This window comes from Salvia splendens, chromosome 22 (assembly GCF_004379255.2).
Source record: "Salvia splendens isolate huo1 chromosome 22, SspV2, whole genome shotgun sequence".
In the NCBI taxonomy this organism is placed as follows: domain Eukaryota; kingdom Viridiplantae; phylum Streptophyta; class Magnoliopsida; order Lamiales; family Lamiaceae; genus Salvia; species Salvia splendens.
The window spans coordinates 3616265-3634771 of record NC_056053.1 but is presented as its reverse complement, the minus strand read 5'-3'; the positions used below and the strand labels follow the sequence as shown (position 1 = coordinate 3634771).

The window sequence follows — 18507 nt, the reverse complement described above, 5'->3', positions numbered from 1 at the left end:
CAAATACAATATTACAAACCGAACACCTCTAAGTATCTTCTTTGCGATTTTAGTTTCCTTCGGTTTTTACTTTTCTTATTCTTAATTCTTCTTTTTCATTTCAATTTTTTTAACCATAATATAAATTTAAAATAAAATTGATTTTAAAAATCTTAAATAGCTAATCAATTGATCATATTCGATCAATATTAGGCTAAGGGGTAGCTAATCTCTATCAAATACACATAATTAAAAAAATCTGATTAATAAATAGAAGAATCGAAAATAAATTAGTGTCAGTCCTTTATTTTGATATATAGATTTTAGTTGCGATGATAAATATTTTATGATGAAGAGATGTGTAATGTTGTAGAAGACGGATAGCGATAAAGGAAGGGGCATAATGGCTATGGTGCAGTGATTTTCCAATTTATTTTTTCAAAATTATTTTTAAACAATATGGTTCATAACATTTGAAAGAAATCGTTTTAATTAAAATTCAGCCTATACACATAGATCAACCAATTGCCACATTGGTTTCATTTTTTCCGTAAAAAAGTTAAGTCACGTCGGAGTGGAATAACCCATTAAGTTGCTGATTTTAAAGTTAGTAAAATATACCAAATTTTGATTTTAAAAAAGTTTAAAGATAAAATATCCCATTAATATTAAATATATATTTGATTAATTGAAAAATAAAATAGTTGAGTTTTGTCAAAAAATTCAACTTATTTATTTTTAAAAAGAATACCAGTTAAGAGAATTAACTAATAAAGTTCGAGTAAAATTCTTTATATAAGGAATTAAGAATGACAAAATTACTGTTTCCAAAAAAACGAGGAGGAAAATATTGAAGACTTTTAAAGTTGGGAAATTTGAAGACTTCGTAAATCGAATTATTGACAAACGACGTTTTACAGTTACTTCCGCTTCCTTTCCAAATCCTCTCCGCCGCCGCCGCCGCCTGTCCTCTCCGCCGCCGCCGCTGCCGCTGCTGATCATCTCAATAATGGAGGGCGTAGGGGCCAGGTTCGGCCGATCTTCCACCCGTTACGGCGGTCCCGCTGCCGTCTTTACAGGCCCGGTTCGCAAGTGGCAAAAGAAGTGGGTTCACGTGCCGCCGCCCAATTCCAACAACCACCATCACACGGCGTCTAATGGAACCGCTAATGGAAGCAACGGCTCCTTCCACGTGCAGTTTTACAAGTGGACGCCCATCGTTTCCAGCCAATTGAAAGACGGTAGCAACAATGATAGCAACGGCGGCGATAATGGTAATGCTGAACCTAAAAATTCGAGTAAGGGAGACGATGCTGCGGTGGAGGAGCCTCCGAAGAAACGATTCAAGTATATTCCGGTAAATTTTTGAGTTATTTGATTTTGTCCCAATTCGGTTTGATTGAATCGTTTTTAGTTGTTTATGTTTTTAATTTAGCTAGGGTGTGGGCTGTGATTTGTTGCAGCTGAATTACGGATTATCGGATTCAATTGGTGTGATTTTTGAGTTTTTTGGCGGTCTAGGGTTTTTTTTTGTAATTAAATGCCGTAATTGGGGATCAGTAAAAAATTATGGGCTGCATTTTCAGAAGTTTTGATTTTATTGCTCTCTGGGTTGTATATTTGTTGTATGCATAGGTTTGGAAGATTTGGAAGATGGATTTGGGACTGTTTCACTTAATGGTGGATCTGATTTCATCACATATGTTCCAAACTAATTTTGGGTGAGAGTGATTCCAAATCCTTACTACATGTGACCCTTCTTAGCCATGAAGAGATTCAGGAAGATTGGCTTTAGAATGAACTTGTTTGCGTTACATTCGTAGCTTTTATTACTGTGGTCTGTTGAGGCAAACAAGTGTTTGGGTGGAAAATGTTATTGATAATAATGAGGAGAAACTCATTTTTGACCAGTTTCTTGTTTCGAGCCTAAAACCCTATACATGAAGTTGTTTATGGTTTTAAAGTCAGAATATAAACTTCAGATTGCCTTGTAGGTTCTTAGGTTTTATTACTGTGGTCTGTTTAGGCAAACGGTTGTTATGAGTAAGATAATACTGATAATAATGATGAGAAACACATCTAAAGCCCTGTAGATGTAGTTGTTTATGGTTTTGAAGTCAATATGATTTTCTTTGTGGCTTATATACTCTCTGTTCGTTAGCAATATGAATGAGCTGTATGTCGGCATGGATGAACACCTGCTTCATTGCTAGTTTGTTTCAATGTACTTATTGTTTTGTTGTTGGAAGTGAAAAAGTAAATATCTTTTGGTGTTTACGACCTCTTTTATTTGTTTCACCAGCATTGTTAATGGATTGTCCAAAAGCATTTCACTTTTAATGCCAACTGACCTTCTGCATGGTTATATACAGCTCCTGTAAATTACTTTTACTGATTTTGTTAACTGGACAGATTGTTGTGCTTGAAGAACAAAAAGTTGAATCCTCGGAGCAGATGGAGGATGAAAATAAGTCAGATGAGGGTAACTCAGATGCAATAGAGACAACGTCCAGAGGTGATGAAAAACCTGACATGAATGATACACCAATGGATGAAAACCAGGTGAGCATTGCATCTTTTTTCTCGTCTTTTGCTCTTGTTGTTCATAAGGTCTGTTCTATCCTTGCTTGGTTTTCACAATTGAGGATATGTTTTCTGAAAAAACTATAAAGCATTTCTACCTTTTAGAGTGCTCCAGCCTTTTATTGTTCCATGGTCTGTAGGGTGGAAAACATGTGATAAAGGGGAAAATAGTATCACATTAATACCTCTTGATAATATTATCCATCCCACATAACATGTGAAAATAGTGAAAAAAAAATTGGTCAAAGTCTATGTTTTCTGCCCTTTTCCATCAAAGAGAACACACCCTAGAGGAAATTGACAGATCCATCTGCTCAAACTGTTTCCGTCGAGCTATTGTAGATTCTTTATTTTGCTATGTCTAAAGTTTAGCTATTTGGTATATATCAAAGATATTACTAGAATATAGATGATCAGTCTCAGCATTAGCAGCTGCAAGCGTCGGTCTATGCTTGGCATCTAAACTATCGATATGCACTGTACCAGGCTTCAGAGAGCAGTCGTGAGGAACGGCAAGATCTGAACGAAAGCACCTTGGATTTGAGTCTGGGGTTGAATGCTCATGATGGTGAAAATGAGTCCAACGATCAAAACAGAGATTAGTAGAGCGAATCAGCTCTTCATTTATTGAGACGCTGGTTTGTTTATGCAAAAGCCTAAAGGTTAGACGCAGATGAGCAATCTAAGCTTGTTGAGTACAGTGTTTGCTGCGTTTCTTAAGCCTAAGAAGTAGATTTCATGGTCACTAAATGTTGTAATTTTAGGTTTAGTTTGCTTCTTTGTTGAAGTGATTGTATTTGTATGATTTCATCTCATTGCAGATGGAATCAAATTTTTTACTCGAATCAGAATTGTATTATTTTATGGTCAAGATATCTATCTATTCTTGTTAAGATTGGAGTTTGGTTTAGGGTTATTTGATTGAATTATTTTATCCGTCATGGACTATCATTTAAATCAAAATGGTTAGGTCAAACGATTCCATATTTTTTTTATGGAATTCTCCTTCAGCACAAGTAATTACAAACTAGTTAGATGACCAATTAATTAGTAATGTAACATGAAATTATTCATGCCACAAGATCATAAGTTAAACAGATGAGGTGAGGTAAGTGCTATAGTAGCTATATACATATCAGAAATAACAAATCTATGATCATAACACCAACTTTGAATACAAACAAATTAATAGCATAAGTCAGGCTCAGGCATGTACAGGTACGGATGATGAGTTCATGGATACACATCCTTTCAAGCGTTCGATAATGGCGTTTTTGCTCGCTAACCCCGAGTGAAGAGTCAGAGGAAGCCCCTCTTTCACACATTCGTCGTACTTCTCCAACGCGCACACTATCTCACTAAAATCCGGCCGCTTGGAGGGGTTGACGGCCCAACATCGTTTTATTAGGTGCGCAATTGCTGGCTGGCAGCTTGCTGCCAACGGCGGCCTCTCATTCTGCAACATTCATGGATTAGTCACATTTTGCACATTAACTATGAATTTCGTTTCCAAATACACAAACATTCAGTTGTTCTGATTTTTCAAAGGAAGGCATATGATCATTGATAACCTTATACGGTTCAGACACATGTCAAATTACGAATTCTTACACTGAACCTATAATGTAACTGCATTAACCTCTACACTCAATACACATATCGTTGATTGCTTATACGTTCATTTACTTTATAGGTTCAGTATAAGAGTTTGTAAATTTTATGAGTATCCAACCTTCTCAGCCACACACACACTTAGCATAAAATAAGTATCCAACCTTCTCAGCCACAGCAAAGGCAGCCTGCACGGGCGTCATCCCCTGGAACGGGAGCAAAGCCGTAGTGAGCTCCCACAGCACGATCCCGAAGCTATATACATCAACCTTGCGTGTGTAAGGCTTTTCCTTGATCATCTCAGGCGCCATCCAACGGTAAGTCCCCATATTCCCCTTGGCCTCCCTGCATTGCGTCTCCAAACAGGACGTCCCGAAATCAGCAACCTTGACGCGCATCTCATCATTCAGAAGCAAGTTGTTGGACTTGAGATCTCTATGTATGACGCCCTGCGAGTGAAGATAGTCCATCCCTCTTGATATGTCGAGGGCTAATCTCAGAATCGTCTCGACTGAGAGGGAGTATGGCTCCTTCTTGTTCAGATACATCCTCAGAGTCCCTTGTGACATGTACTCTGTGATGATGCAATATACCGGCGGCTTTTTGCACGCAGCAATAAACTACAGTAGCACAAATTGAGATGTTACATGATGTTCTTGAAATTTAACAAATACTACTAATATTTATTGTGTTACATCATACAACTGTCAAAGCTACATTATGATACAAGCTTACATACTACTACAAAATTGTTCAAAATTGCATAAATTATGCTTTCCACAATTAAAGGAAAAAACTAGATGATAGTCATGTAGAATTTTCCAGCAACAAATATGTTCAAAATTATCACTTTCTCTATACATAAGTACAAAATCCAATATAGACTCCACAATGAGTTTACTCTCAAGATTTAAGGCCAAACACAAATCATACTTATGTGACAAAAATAATCAAATTTCCTATCAATCATCATTAAACCAAAATTGCATGTCACATGCTAATAGTGTATGTTTGCGACTGGTAGAGTGGTTAACGTCTGAGATACAAGCGCAGACTCAAATTTTAATGTTGCAATTACCAAAAAAAAAAGACGCGAACCTGCACGATGTTAGGATGGTAGAGACGTGACAGGAGAGCAACCTCGCTCCTGAACTGCTGCTCGAGGAGAGCCCGAGTCTCCTCCTTGTGAGTAGGAATCCTAACCATCTTAACCGCCACAGCTCTCTGCTTGTAGATTCCCCGGTAGATTCTGCTGTGGGCCCCAGAAGCAAACTTGTTCCCTATGAACAACTGGGAGAGGTCCGCGGTCCACTCCTCCCGTTCCTCGTTGGACGCCTCCCACGTCTCCACATTCTCCGACTCCAGAATCATCGACCACGATTCCAAGCTGTCGAATCTCTTCCTCTCCATGTTGTCTGATTCGATTCGCAGCTGGTTTTTTGAGGTTGAAGGGATCGATAGAGACTTGTTGCTCTTGCTCTTTCGCAGCCGGAACGGATTGAAACACGAAGCAGCCATTTCTTCCTTTTTTTTATGTATGCATAAAATTTGGAGGGTTGAGTTTTTTTTTTTGAATCAATGGTTGTGATCAAAAGGTGTTGGTTTCCTTCTGAATGTGTGCATTGATTTCAAGAAGTGCATGAACTGGTTGAGAAACATGAGGGCGAGAGGGTGATGGTGAAGAAAAGAATTTGTGGTGTTTCATTTATCAATCGGATTTAGAAAGGTAAAATGGTTTCTTGAAATTTTGCAGAGATGGGAAAAAGTAGTAAGCTAAGAAGATGAAAGGAATTATTGAGGAGGAGATGAAAAATGGAGAGAGATTTTTGAGTTGGCTTTGGTATATTGTAAGGTAAAGATGTAAAGTAGGTTGTTTGGGTGAAGAAGATGAATTCCAACTTGAGATTTCATGGATGTCTCGTGAATTCTCGTTTCTAAAGTGTAGTAGTGTGGAGAGACAGAGAGAGAGAGAGCTTTTATTTCGAATGGATTCGACCCTCCTATTTTCATTCAATACTAATTTGATTTGGTTTCTAAACTTTTAGCACTTTTTGCTCTCTTTGAGTATAAACATATCATAAAAAACGGTAAGAGAAAATGAAAAATTTCATCATATTTTAGTGGTTGTATCATCAATGCCATGATAATATTATTGGGATTTTCTCTAATGATATTATTATGGATTGAAGAGAAAATAGGGTTTATTCAAAGAAAAATTATTCATTTTTGAAGCATGTATGTGCAAATAAAAGAATATAATCATATACTCCATTTATTTTTCATGAGAAAAAGCAAGGGTATCCAATAAAGAAAATGGTAAGCCGTTGAATTAACTCTAGGTGGCTTTGCTTGTCTCACGAATAAAGTTAAACGACGACTTTAAGAAAATTTGGATTCATTTCCTTTTGTTCAAACACTTTATCTCATGCACAAGCACAACCAGCATTCGGCCAACTCAGAAATAAAGCAAAAAGAAGGAGCCACTCTTCATTTCAATGTTATGATACTCAAACTCAATGTATATAATGAGTTAATAAGTTCAATTATATTATATAAGTTCATAAGTCCAACTTGAGAAGATTAAATTTCCCACATTCCAATCCATAATAATATTACTATTAGAGAAGATTAAATTTCCCACATTCCAATCTAATGATCTATAATAATATTAAAAGTATGAGTTTTGTATACAGGAGTGAAAAATTTTGTTAACTTGACATGCCGTTTAAATAAAACATTTCATGTCTTTTTTTTGTACAAAAAAATAAGTACTACCAAATAGTAGTATTAAAATATCGAAAAAACAAAATTAATGCATTCAATTATTGTATAGTAAGAAAAATTTAGTCTGTAAAACTTGGAATAGAGTTCCACACAAGCTATATATTTTCATAAAATTACAAATTATACACCTTATTTCGTAAAAGATAAAAATTAAATCCTAAACCGGTCACCACCCATTGAGGCATGAGCCTTTAGCTAATCCATTGGCCCATTTGATTAATTATGACTACGGTCAGCATGCCCACACACAACGTAAATAGCTTATAAATAATAGGGCCGATTTTCGGCCCACACGATGAAATATATGGATTTATGACTAATTCATTTTTTATTACCTTTAGGCACTAACAAAATCAAATTCTCTCAATATAGTACTCCCTCCGTCCTCCAAATATTGTCCCACTTTAATCGGCACAGATTTTAAGAAATGTAATGAAAAATGAGTTGAAAAAATTAGTGGAATGTGAGTCTTACTTTTATATATTAGCTTTATAAAAAATGTGATTAATAATGAGTTAGTGACATATGGGGTCCACTACCAAAAATGATAAAAAATGAAATAAGACAAATTTTATGGGACGGATGGAAATAGAAATATGGGACAAACTTTCAGGGATGGAGGGAGTACTAGTTTTATTTTTCAAATTTTTGGACAATTAGAGTAAAGCAAATAATTTTATATTTTCCACCTCACAATGCATCTCTAATAAAATCCATGACATGATCTTGACTTAAGTTTCTTCAAAATCATATTTTTGCATATGGTGATCTTTTTGTTACTGCTTGCTCTTGCTCAATTTTGATCCGAGTTCTCTCTCACCTATAGCTATTAACAATTAAATTTAAATAACTAAAAAGCATATAATAGTCAAATCTAAACCATTGTGCGTCCCCAAATAGCAATCAAAGAGAGCCAAGAGAGGAGAAAACATGAATAGGTGGATAGATGATACTGTAGTAAATAATTATTGACCAACTTTAAAAACACTTTAAAGTTTAAACACATGCAAGTATGACAATCAAAGCTCAACCATCTTTAATTAATCTCAGAACATAATCAAATTAATTATTAGAAATGGGCCACTCACCCCTTAAAAAGGCCTCATAAGGGGGAGGGTTATCCACACTTATATAGATTAAATGGGATCTTCACCAAGTCGATGTTGGACAGAATTTTTAGAGAATTTAACACGCCCCCTCACGTGTGGGCCGGAAAGGACATCGGTCTTCCATCACGTGGGTAGGCAATGCAAGAGAAACCATCATCGATGTGGGCCGGAAAGGACATCGGTCTTCCACTCGTGAGGTAGATAAGAGATAAAGAGAAAACCATCATCGACTTGGGCCCGCTCTGATACCATATTAGAAATGGGCCACTCACCCCTTAAAAGGCCTCATAAGGGGGAGGGTTATCCACACTTATATAGATTAGATGGGATCTTCACCAAGTCGATGTGGGACAGAATTTTTAGAGAATTTAACATTAATTTCAGTTGACAAAAAATTAAAAACTGAATTTGTAATATAGAACAAATCATAAATTTAACCAGATCGTGCAGGGTCAATTGTTAAAAGATTAAGAAAATAAGAGTGTGAGATGTGGAAATTAGTATTATAGTTTTATTTTATCCAACTTTCGGTTTATGCGGTTGATGTGTATAATAATTCAGTAAGAGCATCCACAATAGCGCCCGTCCCAGCGGACGTCCGGCCGGCGTGTCGGAGCTCTGCACGGGACGTCTGCCATTGCGCAGATGAGGATACGGACGTCCGCTGCGGACACCGGAGTTCCGCGGCGTTCCCAGGACATCCGTCGCGACGTCCTGCGGACGTCCGCCATTGCGTTGGCCACACGGACGTCATTGCGTCCCGATTATTTTATATATTTTTTTAGAAAATTTATAAATACGGCTCGTGGAACTCCATTTCATTCGCACCACTTGAATTAACGAGTATCTCTCTCTCTACATTTCTTTTATATATCCAGAATGGCTGGTAGTGGTAGTGGTAGTGGCTTTGGTGCGGGCGGTAGTGGCTTTGGTGCGGGTGGTAGTGGTGGGGGGTATGATGACATAATGAGGCAAATTCATGCACGTGTGCGGGAGGCAGCGGAGAGGGAGATGCAGGCGGCCTTGGAGCCGGCGGTACCTCGACCCATCCATCATCGATCTATAATACCCTAGGACCACCTCGCTGCACACCGTCGGTTGTACGAGGATTACTTCGCTCCAGAGCCACGATTTGGGGAGAACATGTTCCAGTGACGTTTTAGGATGCATCGTCCGCTCTTTCTGCGTATCGTGGGCGCTTTAGAGCGCTGATACAGGTATTTCAGGGTGCGGGAGGATGCGGCTGGTAAACCGGTCACACTCCGATTCAGAAGTGCACTGCCGCAATCAGACAGTTGGCATACGGAGGCGCGAATGACATGTTCGATGAGTACCTCCACATCGGCGAGGCGACTGCCCGCGATTGCCTAAAGTATTTTTGTCAGGGCGTTAGGGAGATATTTGGAGATAGGTATCTTCGGAAGCCTACCCTCGAATATTGTCAGGCTCTGCTGGATATGCACGGGACTCAGCATAGGTTTCCAGGGATGCTAGGCAGCATAGATTGTATGCATTGGGAGTGGAAGAACTGCCCCACTGCCTGGAAAGGGGTGTACACTACGGGTTTCAAGGGCAAGAATCTCACGATGATCCTTGAAGCGGTAGCTGACTACCGGCTGTGGATTTGGCATGCCTATTTTGAAGTAGTCGGGTTGAACAACGACATCAACATCCTCCAGTCGTCGCCCCTTTTCAACGACCAGTGCATGGGCGTCGGTCCGGCCGTCATTTTCCTCGCCAACGGCAACCAGCACAACATGGGCTATTATTTGGCTGATGGGATATACCCTATGTGGCCCGTCTTTGTGAAGACGATCAGATGCCCAACAGAAGAAAAGAAGGTATATTTTGTCGGTCGTCAGGAGACAGCGCGCAAGGATGTGGAGCGGGCATTTGGTGTGCTCCAGGCTCGATGGGTGGCAGTGAAGGGTCCATCACGGCTGTGGTATGCTGACAGCATCGCCGATATGATGTACGCATGTATTATCATGCATAACATGATTGGCGAAGATGAAGGTCCAGCACTGACGGATTGAGCCAATGATGATGCTGATGCTGCGGGTCCAAGCTAGGGCGTGGCCACCGGCAATGTACGTATGGGGATACCCCATGACGAAGTCGAGCGAGTCCGTGCATTTGCCGACATGCGCCAAAAACAAGCCCATATTCGACTCCAGAACGATATAATTAAAGAAGTATGGCAGCGGAGGGGTCGTCGTTGATGGAATTTGTATTTATTGAAGTGTACTCTTTTTAGTTTTTTTTTTGTTGAAATGTACCTTTCTTTTTTTTATTTAATGAAATTTTTATTCCGTAATCGTGGCGAAATTTTAATTCCGTAAATTGTTTAATTTGGTGAATTTGTGAATTTTTATTATTGTGGGAAGTCCGTCGGGATGTTCTTAGGGATGTCCGCCACAGTGCAGTGGGAAGTCCTTATGACGTGGCACTGCAATGAGAAGTCCTTATGACGTGGCAGTGCAGTAGGAAGTTTTTATGACGTGACAGAATGTGTTTTTGGGATGTCCGCGGCACCACTGTGGATGCTCTAATAAACCACAAGGAATGTCAGATGTTTTAATAATTCTTAATATTATATTAGAAAAAAGAGGGATAACAGGCGTGAATGTGGGGACGGCGCCGGCCACAAGATTTTATACCCTTGATTGCATCATAATCAAACCCTTTTTAAATAAAATGGAAGTACCATTTTTACTTATCAAAACTTTTTTTTTATTTATACAGGCCCTCAAATTTTCCAAAAGTCAAAAGCTTAACTAAATTTTAGAAGGCCGTTAACATATTATTGCACAAGCCCAGGAAATGGCAGTTGACTTAATATATATACCACCATTAAAATATTGATAAACAGGCTATTCGAATCTGATACAAACTCAAAAAATCAAACCAAAATTATCATAATTTTATGGGTCGATTTATTAAAATAATGATAATCGGGCTATCATAACCCATGAATTTTGTGCGTGTTCGTGTCGTGTTAATTTATCAGTCCGAAAATTTTCAATCATAACTATTTTTGTATTATTATCTAATTGTATGATATGATACAATAATGAATTGTATCTTCTATAGAATCTTTTGATCTAATAATTCAAAATTATTTAACATCTCTCGCAATGGGTCTTAAAGGCATTCACAATAACACCCCAAAATCAGCCGCAACCTTCAAAATTTCTAGCCGCTTCAAAAAACAGCCACGCAGGACGTTGCGGCTGTTTTGTGGCCTTATTGCAAGCTTTTTATTTTTTTTTAATTTTTAATTCATTCTATTTCTATATACCTAATTTTTTCCTTCTATTTATCAGGTGTGTAACAATTGAAGTTTAGTATTAAAATTTTAATCAAATAAAAATATTATGATTGTAATGTTAATTAAATCATAATGACTTTGAAATTTATGTTTTTTTTCTAATTGAAAATTAAAAGAACAATATGAAAAATGGTGAAATAAGTTGTCGTTAATTTTGAGATTGAAAATGGGTTGTTTTTTATAAAAGTTAGGGCTGAAATTAAAAATGCTGATGTGATAGGTATAAATGCTGATGTGACAGGTATAAATGGATCGTGGCTGATTTTGGTATCGTTATTGTGGATACTCTAATTGAACCATTCCATGGATGAGTTTCGTCAACTAATAGTAGGAACATCATTTATTGAATTGACCTAAATATACAAAATACTCCCTCCGTCCGGCAAAAGCAGTCTTATTTCTCTATGGCACGGGTTTTAAGAAACTAGTTGATTATAATAATAATTGTGTGTTAATTGAATTTGGAACCAACTTATTTAATTTATATATTCAACTTTTATTACTTTAATTACAATTGTAGTATTCTTATTTTTTTTGTATTACTTTAATTACAATTGCAGCCCCATTCAAATCAATTTCTAATCAAATTCATAAGAACAGATTTAACGAGATCCACACTCCAATTCAAATTCAACTAAATTGCAGTATAATCTGGAGAATAAACCAAGAACAAAACCAATTTCTCAATTTCGTCAAATTCAACTAAATTTAACGAGAACCACACTCCAATTCAAATTCAACAAAACCAATTCAAATTCAACTAAATTGCAGATTTAACGATACCGAATTGAAGCAAAAAGTAAATCAAATTCATAAGAGCAGAAGAAGAAGAGGAAGACAGTGAGGCGGCGGCGGGCGATTAGGGTTTGATAGGAGATGGTGGAGGCGGCGGACAATTTGGAGGCGGTGGAAATGACAGGCGAGGAGGCGGTGGAGACAACGAGCGAGAAGGAGGCGGTGGTGGCGACGGAACAAGTAGGGGCGGTGGAGGCGATGGTGGCGACGGAGCGAGAAGGAGGCTGTGGGCGAGAAGGAGCAATGGAGGCGGCGGGCGATTAGGGTTCCCGAGAGAGAGAGTGTGAGAATGGGGGAGAGAGACTGAATTTCTCAATTGTGCGAGGCGGAGTGTTCAGTGTAGAAAATTAGGGAATTGATTTGGGGTTTTTTTAATGGCAGTTTTGAAATTTATGTGGATAAGTAGGGGTGGTTATTGTTTCCAAATATGGCAAGTAGAACCGAGACTCCTATTCCCGGACATCCCAAAACGGAAAAACGGGACTGCTATTGCTGGACGGAGGGAGTATATAGGTAAAAGTATTATTTATGTCACAAATGTCTTTGTGACTATTGAAGATAAAAACTCAATTATATATACTCCATTATTCATGAATAGTAAACTCCTCGTAAAGATATGATCGATATTAATTGTCAGCACCAATAGTTAGACTAAACTCCAATTTTAGTCCCTTACATCAAGTTTGCAACATTTTGGTCCCTTACATATTGTTTTAGTACCTTTAGCTCCCAAACAAGGTTACAACTTAATGTATGGGACCCAAAAAGAATTTTATGGAAAATATAGGAGACCAAAATTGCACTTTAGTCCTAGATTATAATTAAGTTATTAAATTGATCAAACATTTTGACTATTAATTTTAACATAAAATGATTATTTTGGACCAAAATAATATGTAAGGGACCAAAAGGTACCAAAACAATATATAAAGGACCAAAATGTTACAAACTTAATGTAAGAGATCAAAATGAATTTTAGGGCAAATGTAAAAGATCAAAATTGGACTTTAGTCCAATAGTTATTATGTTGTTTAAGTTTTCTTCAAATTTAACTTTTTTTTAAATTCAAGTCCTTTCTTAATAGGGCATGTGTCTTCATTCTAAAGACTTTAAAATATTATAGTTGCAGAATTAAGCAGGTTCGGTTTTACTTATTGAACTATTTAGAGTTTGACTAGAGCAATATTTTTAAGATCATCTAGTCATGTGAACTACATTATGGGCAGGGAAAGACTTTATAGTATTCCCTTCTCTCTCTCGTATTTATTGGTTGGAAAATGTTAAGGGATTATTGGTGTTATTAATCGTATTTTAGTTCAAGTTAAATAATTACCCACAATGATAATTAAAGAAGGGATTGCTCACAATCTTTCCTTATTTAGCAATCAAGTTAAATAAGTTTTGCATTATAAAGAATAGAACTATCGTCATATTTTATGAAATTGGGTTATAAAGAATAGAATCAATTTGATACATAGTATTATATGTGCGTTTTTATTATCTATATTTATCACTACCCATATTGATTTGAAATATCCATAATAAAAACAAAATTAAAGCAAAAATCAAAACAGCACCATAGGCAATAACAAAAGAGACAACAAATGAACATAGTCAAACTCTAAATAAGACTACATCACCTCAGGTTACCATCATCATCAATTCTCACTCCAATCATTTTGAAGTACTAAATTCTACATTCATTTAGCTCTTTAATTGGTAGTTTAGGCATCAAAATCTAACCCAAGAATCACATAAAATGAAGCCACGCTCAGGGTCATGGTGTTAGGTTAATTTTTCCCGTAAATTATTTAAGTTTTTATATATCACATTATAAGAGTGCGTTATAATGCTGCGTTATAATGCTTAATTTTCTTAAATTACTAACTTGATAACTCAATAACTCGATACATTAAAAATATATGTCAACACGGTAAAATTATTATATTAATACACATTTAGTTGACATACTGAGTCTTTTTCACTTGCCCTTTCAAATGCACATCTCTCTCAAATGCACATCTCTCTCGCATCTTATAATGTCAATATTGTAATGGCTGTTTCTGACTATTCTAATACCGTAAAATACCCAAACTATAATTCATAGAGTCAAAATCATAGTTCTGCCATTTCTATCATATAATTCATTTTTTTCTCAAATTTCTAATTTGGTTCAAATTCTTACAACATTAATTATTTCTAATATTCTATATAGACCACAAAGCAACACTATCATACTTGTGTTTATATTTCAACCCTCCAAATACAACAAACAACACTTTTAAAGTAAAAAAATGAAAAGATTAGAAAAAGACGGAAATAGATTAATTGAGTTCAATATTAGAATCGAATGAGACATAAAAGTATTTACACGAAGTCGATTATAGTTTTACACTCAATTTAGCACTAAAACTTAAAACAACATTGTAATTTTCTTCTAGTATAGTAGAGGTTGCTTTTGTATCAGTTGACTTAGTATTAACATGTAAGCGCCACATATATAATAATACGTGTTAGGATCGTCGAATGTAATATTAGTTTGATATTGTCCACTTAGGGTTAAGCCTGCACGGATTTATTTTTGGATCATCCCCAAAAGGCCTCAAACTAATTGGGGTTTGACAGGAATTATATACACCTCCAACTTCTCTCTCTCATCCGATGTGGGACGGGTTTGTAACCCAACAAACCTCCCCTTAAACCGAGACCACATCGGGAACGCAGTCGACACGAACATGGCTCGTTCCAGTCCTGGCCCCTGATTCATCCTGGGCCCGACTCTAACTCTGAGTCCTTCAGGGCCCGACCCATAGCCACCTGGGCTCTGTTACCAACTTCTCTCTCTCACCCGATGTGGGACGGGTTTGTAACCCAACAAACCTCCCCTTAAACCGAGACCACATCGGGAACGCAGTCGACACGAACATGGCTCTTTCCAGCCCTGGCCCCTGGTTCATCCTGGGCCCGACTCTAACTCTGAGTCCTTCAGGGCCCGACCCTAACTGGGGCTCATCCAGGACCCATAGCCACCTGGGCTTTGATACCACTTGTTAGGATCGCCGACTGCAACATTAGTTTGATATTGTCCGCTTTGGGTCAAGCCTGAACGGATTTATTTTTGGGTCACTCCCAAAAGGCCTCAAACTAATTGAGGTTGGACATGAATTATATACACCTTCCAACTTCTCTCTCATCCATTGTGGGATGGGTTTATAACCCAACAATATGTCATATATTAAAATCAGGCCAATAATAATATTATCAGAACTCTCGTAGGATAAAAAATATAAAAATCAGTAAATTTGTTGTTCGAGTTGAAAAAATTCCTCTACAAAAAATATAAAACATTACAAATTTGTATTCATAAAAAAATAGCTATCTTTCTAATGTATGAGAGATAAATTTCACCAGATCGTATGTTGAATTAATATTAATAAAAACAATAAGCGAAAAACAAAAATATTACTCCAGCATAAAACTAATATCGGAGTGTGAGTGTGCAGGTGCTTCTAATTGTTTACATTAAAATGATGGCATGAATGTGGGGCCGGCGCCGGCCACCACCACCCCCTCACAAGATTTTATACCTCTTGGCTGCTTCAAAATCAAACCATCTTTTAATAAACAAAAAAAACCCTCCCAAAAATAAAAAACCACACAAGCCCAAGAAATAAGGGTTGACTTGGTGCATATATACACTATTACCATTCCCATTTCCTCCCTATATATAAACAACACCCCTTCTCCCTCACTCACTCACTCACTCACCATTATTCTTCCTATTTCCAAACACTCTAGTTAAAAAGCTAAAATGATTGTACATGGAGAAACACATCTCTCCACCTTTGTCTTGATTTTTTTCACTTGTATATTCCAAATTTGGCAGAAAATCATCAGATTTTGTAACTTTGTGGTTGATCCTCACCATCAGCCGCAAAGCTGCGAGAGTGATCACGGCTGGGAACTGGATCTTCCGGTCACCCTTTTCCGGGAATTGGAGATGAGTGATGAAGAGGAGATGTGCTCGATATGCTTGGTTGAGTTCGAGGGAAAAGATTGTGTCACCAAATTGCCCAAATGCGGCCATCTATCCCATGGCGAATGCATTGAGAAATGGTTGGATAAGTGCCGGTTTAGTTGCCCTCTTTGCCGATCATCTTTGCTCCGAGCTCGCGCCTCCGCCTCGCCCTGCAAATCGTGGCCTCCTCCGATTTGCATTGAGCTTGAATCTTGATTTCTGAAATTTTATGTGTAGAGTAGATATATGATCGACTCTTGATCAATCGAGTTTTGTTGGAATAGTGTATGCTGATTCATTGTTTATTAAGATGGATTGGGATTTTTTTATATCGTTAATTTCAATTTTTCTAGTATTTACATAAAAATTACTCAAATACTCAATTTTAATAAGATGATGAGGAGGATGGATATTATTTTGTCAGCGAGAATAGTTTTATGTTGTTTTAGTTTTTTTGTCAAATTTTAAATTTTATTTTTCTTCTGAGTCCTTTTCATAAAACGGATGTGTGGACTTTAGAAGTTATCTGATGATGGCTTTTATTTTTTAAAACTATTGAGGTTTTTTTTTTCTTTTTGACCAAAAATAAATAATACTAGTAACTATATTGGTGAACTTGGTTTGACAAAATTTTGCTTTGTACACAAATTTTAAAAATCGTGACTTTTAAAGGTAATTTTCAGGCACAAGTTAGTTTATTAATTTTGCCGACTAGACCGATTCCTGAAGTTTATAATGTCATAATTAAATTGGGTCCGAGTCAAACTCGTTTAGATGATTAAAATGAAATTAAAATATCATTAATTACTGAATAAATTTTTAAGATGAGGTGTGCACCAATAATTACCTATTTTTAACATATGGCTGAACATCTATCCGTCTTAATTGAAATAATGGTTCCTTTCTTGCAAATAATTTAGCCCATAAAATAGTTTTACAAATATATGAGTTGCAAATAATTGTTTCTCGAAATCAAAACCAATTGTAATATTTTGGAGTTGGGGATTAAAACTTACACCAACCATCATAGCTTCATAGTTTCTAGTACTTCCATTGAATAAAAAACAATAGAAATTGCGTGGTTTTAGATTTCCACCATAAATTCAGCATCTAGTGTAGTGTAGATTTCAATTATACTAGTACTAAGTTGGCCCTCTTTGTAGTTGTAGCAATTAAGTAGCATAACTCAAACATTAGATAACAACATTCTTGCCTTAATAAAACAAATCACAGGGACAACTTGCACCCATTAATGTAATGTGAACGCATTAAGTAGAATTTAAGAAATTTTATTATATTTGTTGAAGAAAACATTTAATTAAGTTTCTTTTATATATATTTTTATAAATAAAAAAAGTGGCGTAAGATCCTGATTCTGCCAAAATTCATTAATTCAAATTGATTGTGTTCCTAATTACTTGGATTTTTCTTTTATATTTGAGAAATTATATACATATAGATGCCTTTAACTTTGAGATTTTAAATTTTGAATTATTCTAGTATATATCATCGCATATAAGTATTACTATAATTTAATAACCATTTATGAAATTAATTACGAATTATACAATCACATTTAAGACCCCATCATACATTAGTACCACAAATTAGACTGAAAATCCCAAAATAATATCCCAAAGTTGTTTCCATTATTCCCATCATGCCCAACCAAAATTATGAACCGAATAGCACATGTGAAAATAAATTCTGGCTGTTATATATTTCTATCAATTCAAGAAAGCTAAATTGAGTTATAGGGAGTTGAATTTCTCATCTACATGTAGACATAGGTAAATGATTAAATGTAGTCCCACTAACACTAATTATTTGAACATCGGAGATTTAAATAGTGATTGCATCTATGATACCACTACTGTCCTATCCTATCAGCTTTATATAGCTTCTCAAAACTAAATTATTTATTTATTTTGGTTTGATTTCTAACAACATATTTAACCGTTTCTGCTTTCTATTAAATTCATAGTTGTATACTTGTATGGTTTCAGGTTTGCATCCATAGATTTGGCATGTGGTCTGCAGCTTAAATTTCTAATTAAATGTAGTGTATCCTATATAGTCAATAAATATTACTACCAGCATTTCTTGGTGCAGCAAAACATTTTAATTGCAGAACTTGCAGCCATAAACAATGTCTAGTTGAGCTTCTTATAGAGCTGATTAAATAAATTACTTGAGCACCATTACTTGATTGAAGACAATTAATGATGGATATACATTCAACTTTATTTATCGTATAATAAATCTTACTCAACCCCTAACACTAGGCAGAATTGTTT

The 18507-nt window shown here is 36.4% G+C and overlaps 3 protein-coding genes across 4 annotated transcripts; 2 read left to right on the top strand and 1 right to left on the bottom strand.

Moving 5' to 3' along the window:
• The first annotated feature begins 821 nt into the window (after positions 1-821).
• Positions 822-3455, top strand: LOC121788101 (B-cell CLL/lymphoma 7 protein family member A-like). 2 transcript variants are annotated; one of them, XM_042186976.1, is made up of 3 exons: positions 822-1336; positions 2392-2541; positions 3049-3455. In XM_042186976.1, exons 1-3 carry the CDS (start codon positions 989-991, stop codon positions 3163-3165), a joined length of 615 nt encoding a protein of 204 aa, XP_042042910.1. In that variant the 5' UTR covers positions 822-988; the 3' UTR covers positions 3166-3455. The 2 variants fall into 2 exon arrangements, with proteins under 2 accessions (XP_042042910.1, XP_042042911.1); XM_042186977.1 differs by lacking the exon at positions 3049-3455 and adding an exon at positions 1615-1700 and having other exon boundaries at positions 2392-2526.
• Positions 3456-3609: 154 nt separating this feature from the next.
• On the bottom strand, positions 3610-6115 carry LOC121786253 (serine/threonine/tyrosine-protein kinase HT1-like). The gene is made up of 3 exons (XM_042184854.1): positions 5272-6115; positions 4338-4793; positions 3610-4018 (listed from the first exon to the last, which is right to left on the bottom strand). The coding sequence occupies exons 1-3, from the start codon at positions 5689-5691 to the stop codon at positions 3767-3769; spliced, it is 1128 nt and encodes a 375-aa protein (XP_042040788.1). The 5' UTR covers positions 5692-6115; the 3' UTR covers positions 3610-3766.
• Positions 6116-12273: 6158 nt separating this feature from the next.
• Positions 12274-16426, top strand: LOC121787903 (probable E3 ubiquitin-protein ligase RHA4A). Its single transcript, XM_042186748.1, has 2 exons — positions 12274-12372; positions 16079-16426. The coding sequence occupies exons 1-2, from the start codon at positions 12274-12276 to the stop codon at positions 16424-16426; spliced, it is 447 nt and encodes a 148-aa protein (XP_042042682.1).
• Positions 16427-18507: the final 2081 nt, after the last annotated feature.

Excerpts from the sequence above, each read along its gene's own strand:
- LOC121787903 (XM_042186748.1), top strand. The coding sequence starts at position 12,274 with ATGGTGGAGGCGGCGGACAATTTGGAGGCGGTGGAAATGACAGGCGAG. Across the intron at positions 12,373-16,078 it reads CGGTGGTGGCGACGGAACAA|AAAATCATCAGATTTTGTAA; the intron begins GTAGGGGCGGTG and ends CAAATTTGGCAG.
- LOC121788101 (XM_042186976.1), top strand. The coding sequence starts at position 989 with ATGGAGGGCGTAGGGGCCAGGTTCGGCCGATCTTCCACCCGTTACGGC. Across the intron at positions 1,337-2,391 it reads AACGATTCAAGTATATTCCG|ATTGTTGTGCTTGAAGAACA; the intron begins GTAAATTTTTGA and ends TTAACTGGACAG. Across the intron at positions 2,542-3,048 it reads CACCAATGGATGAAAACCAG|GCTTCAGAGAGCAGTCGTGA; the intron begins GTGAGCATTGCA and ends GCACTGTACCAG.
- LOC121786253 (XM_042184854.1), bottom strand. The coding sequence starts at position 5,691 with ATGGCTGCTTCGTGTTTCAATCCGTTCCGGCTGCGAAAGAGCAAGAGC. Across the intron at positions 4,794-5,271 it reads ACCATCCTAACATCGTGCAG|TTTATTGCTGCGTGCAAAAA; the intron begins GTTCGCGTCTTT and ends GTGCTACTGTAG. Across the intron at positions 4,019-4,337 it reads CCTTTGCTGTGGCTGAGAAG|AATGAGAGGCCGCCGTTGGC; the intron begins GTTGGATACTTA and ends TGAATGTTGCAG.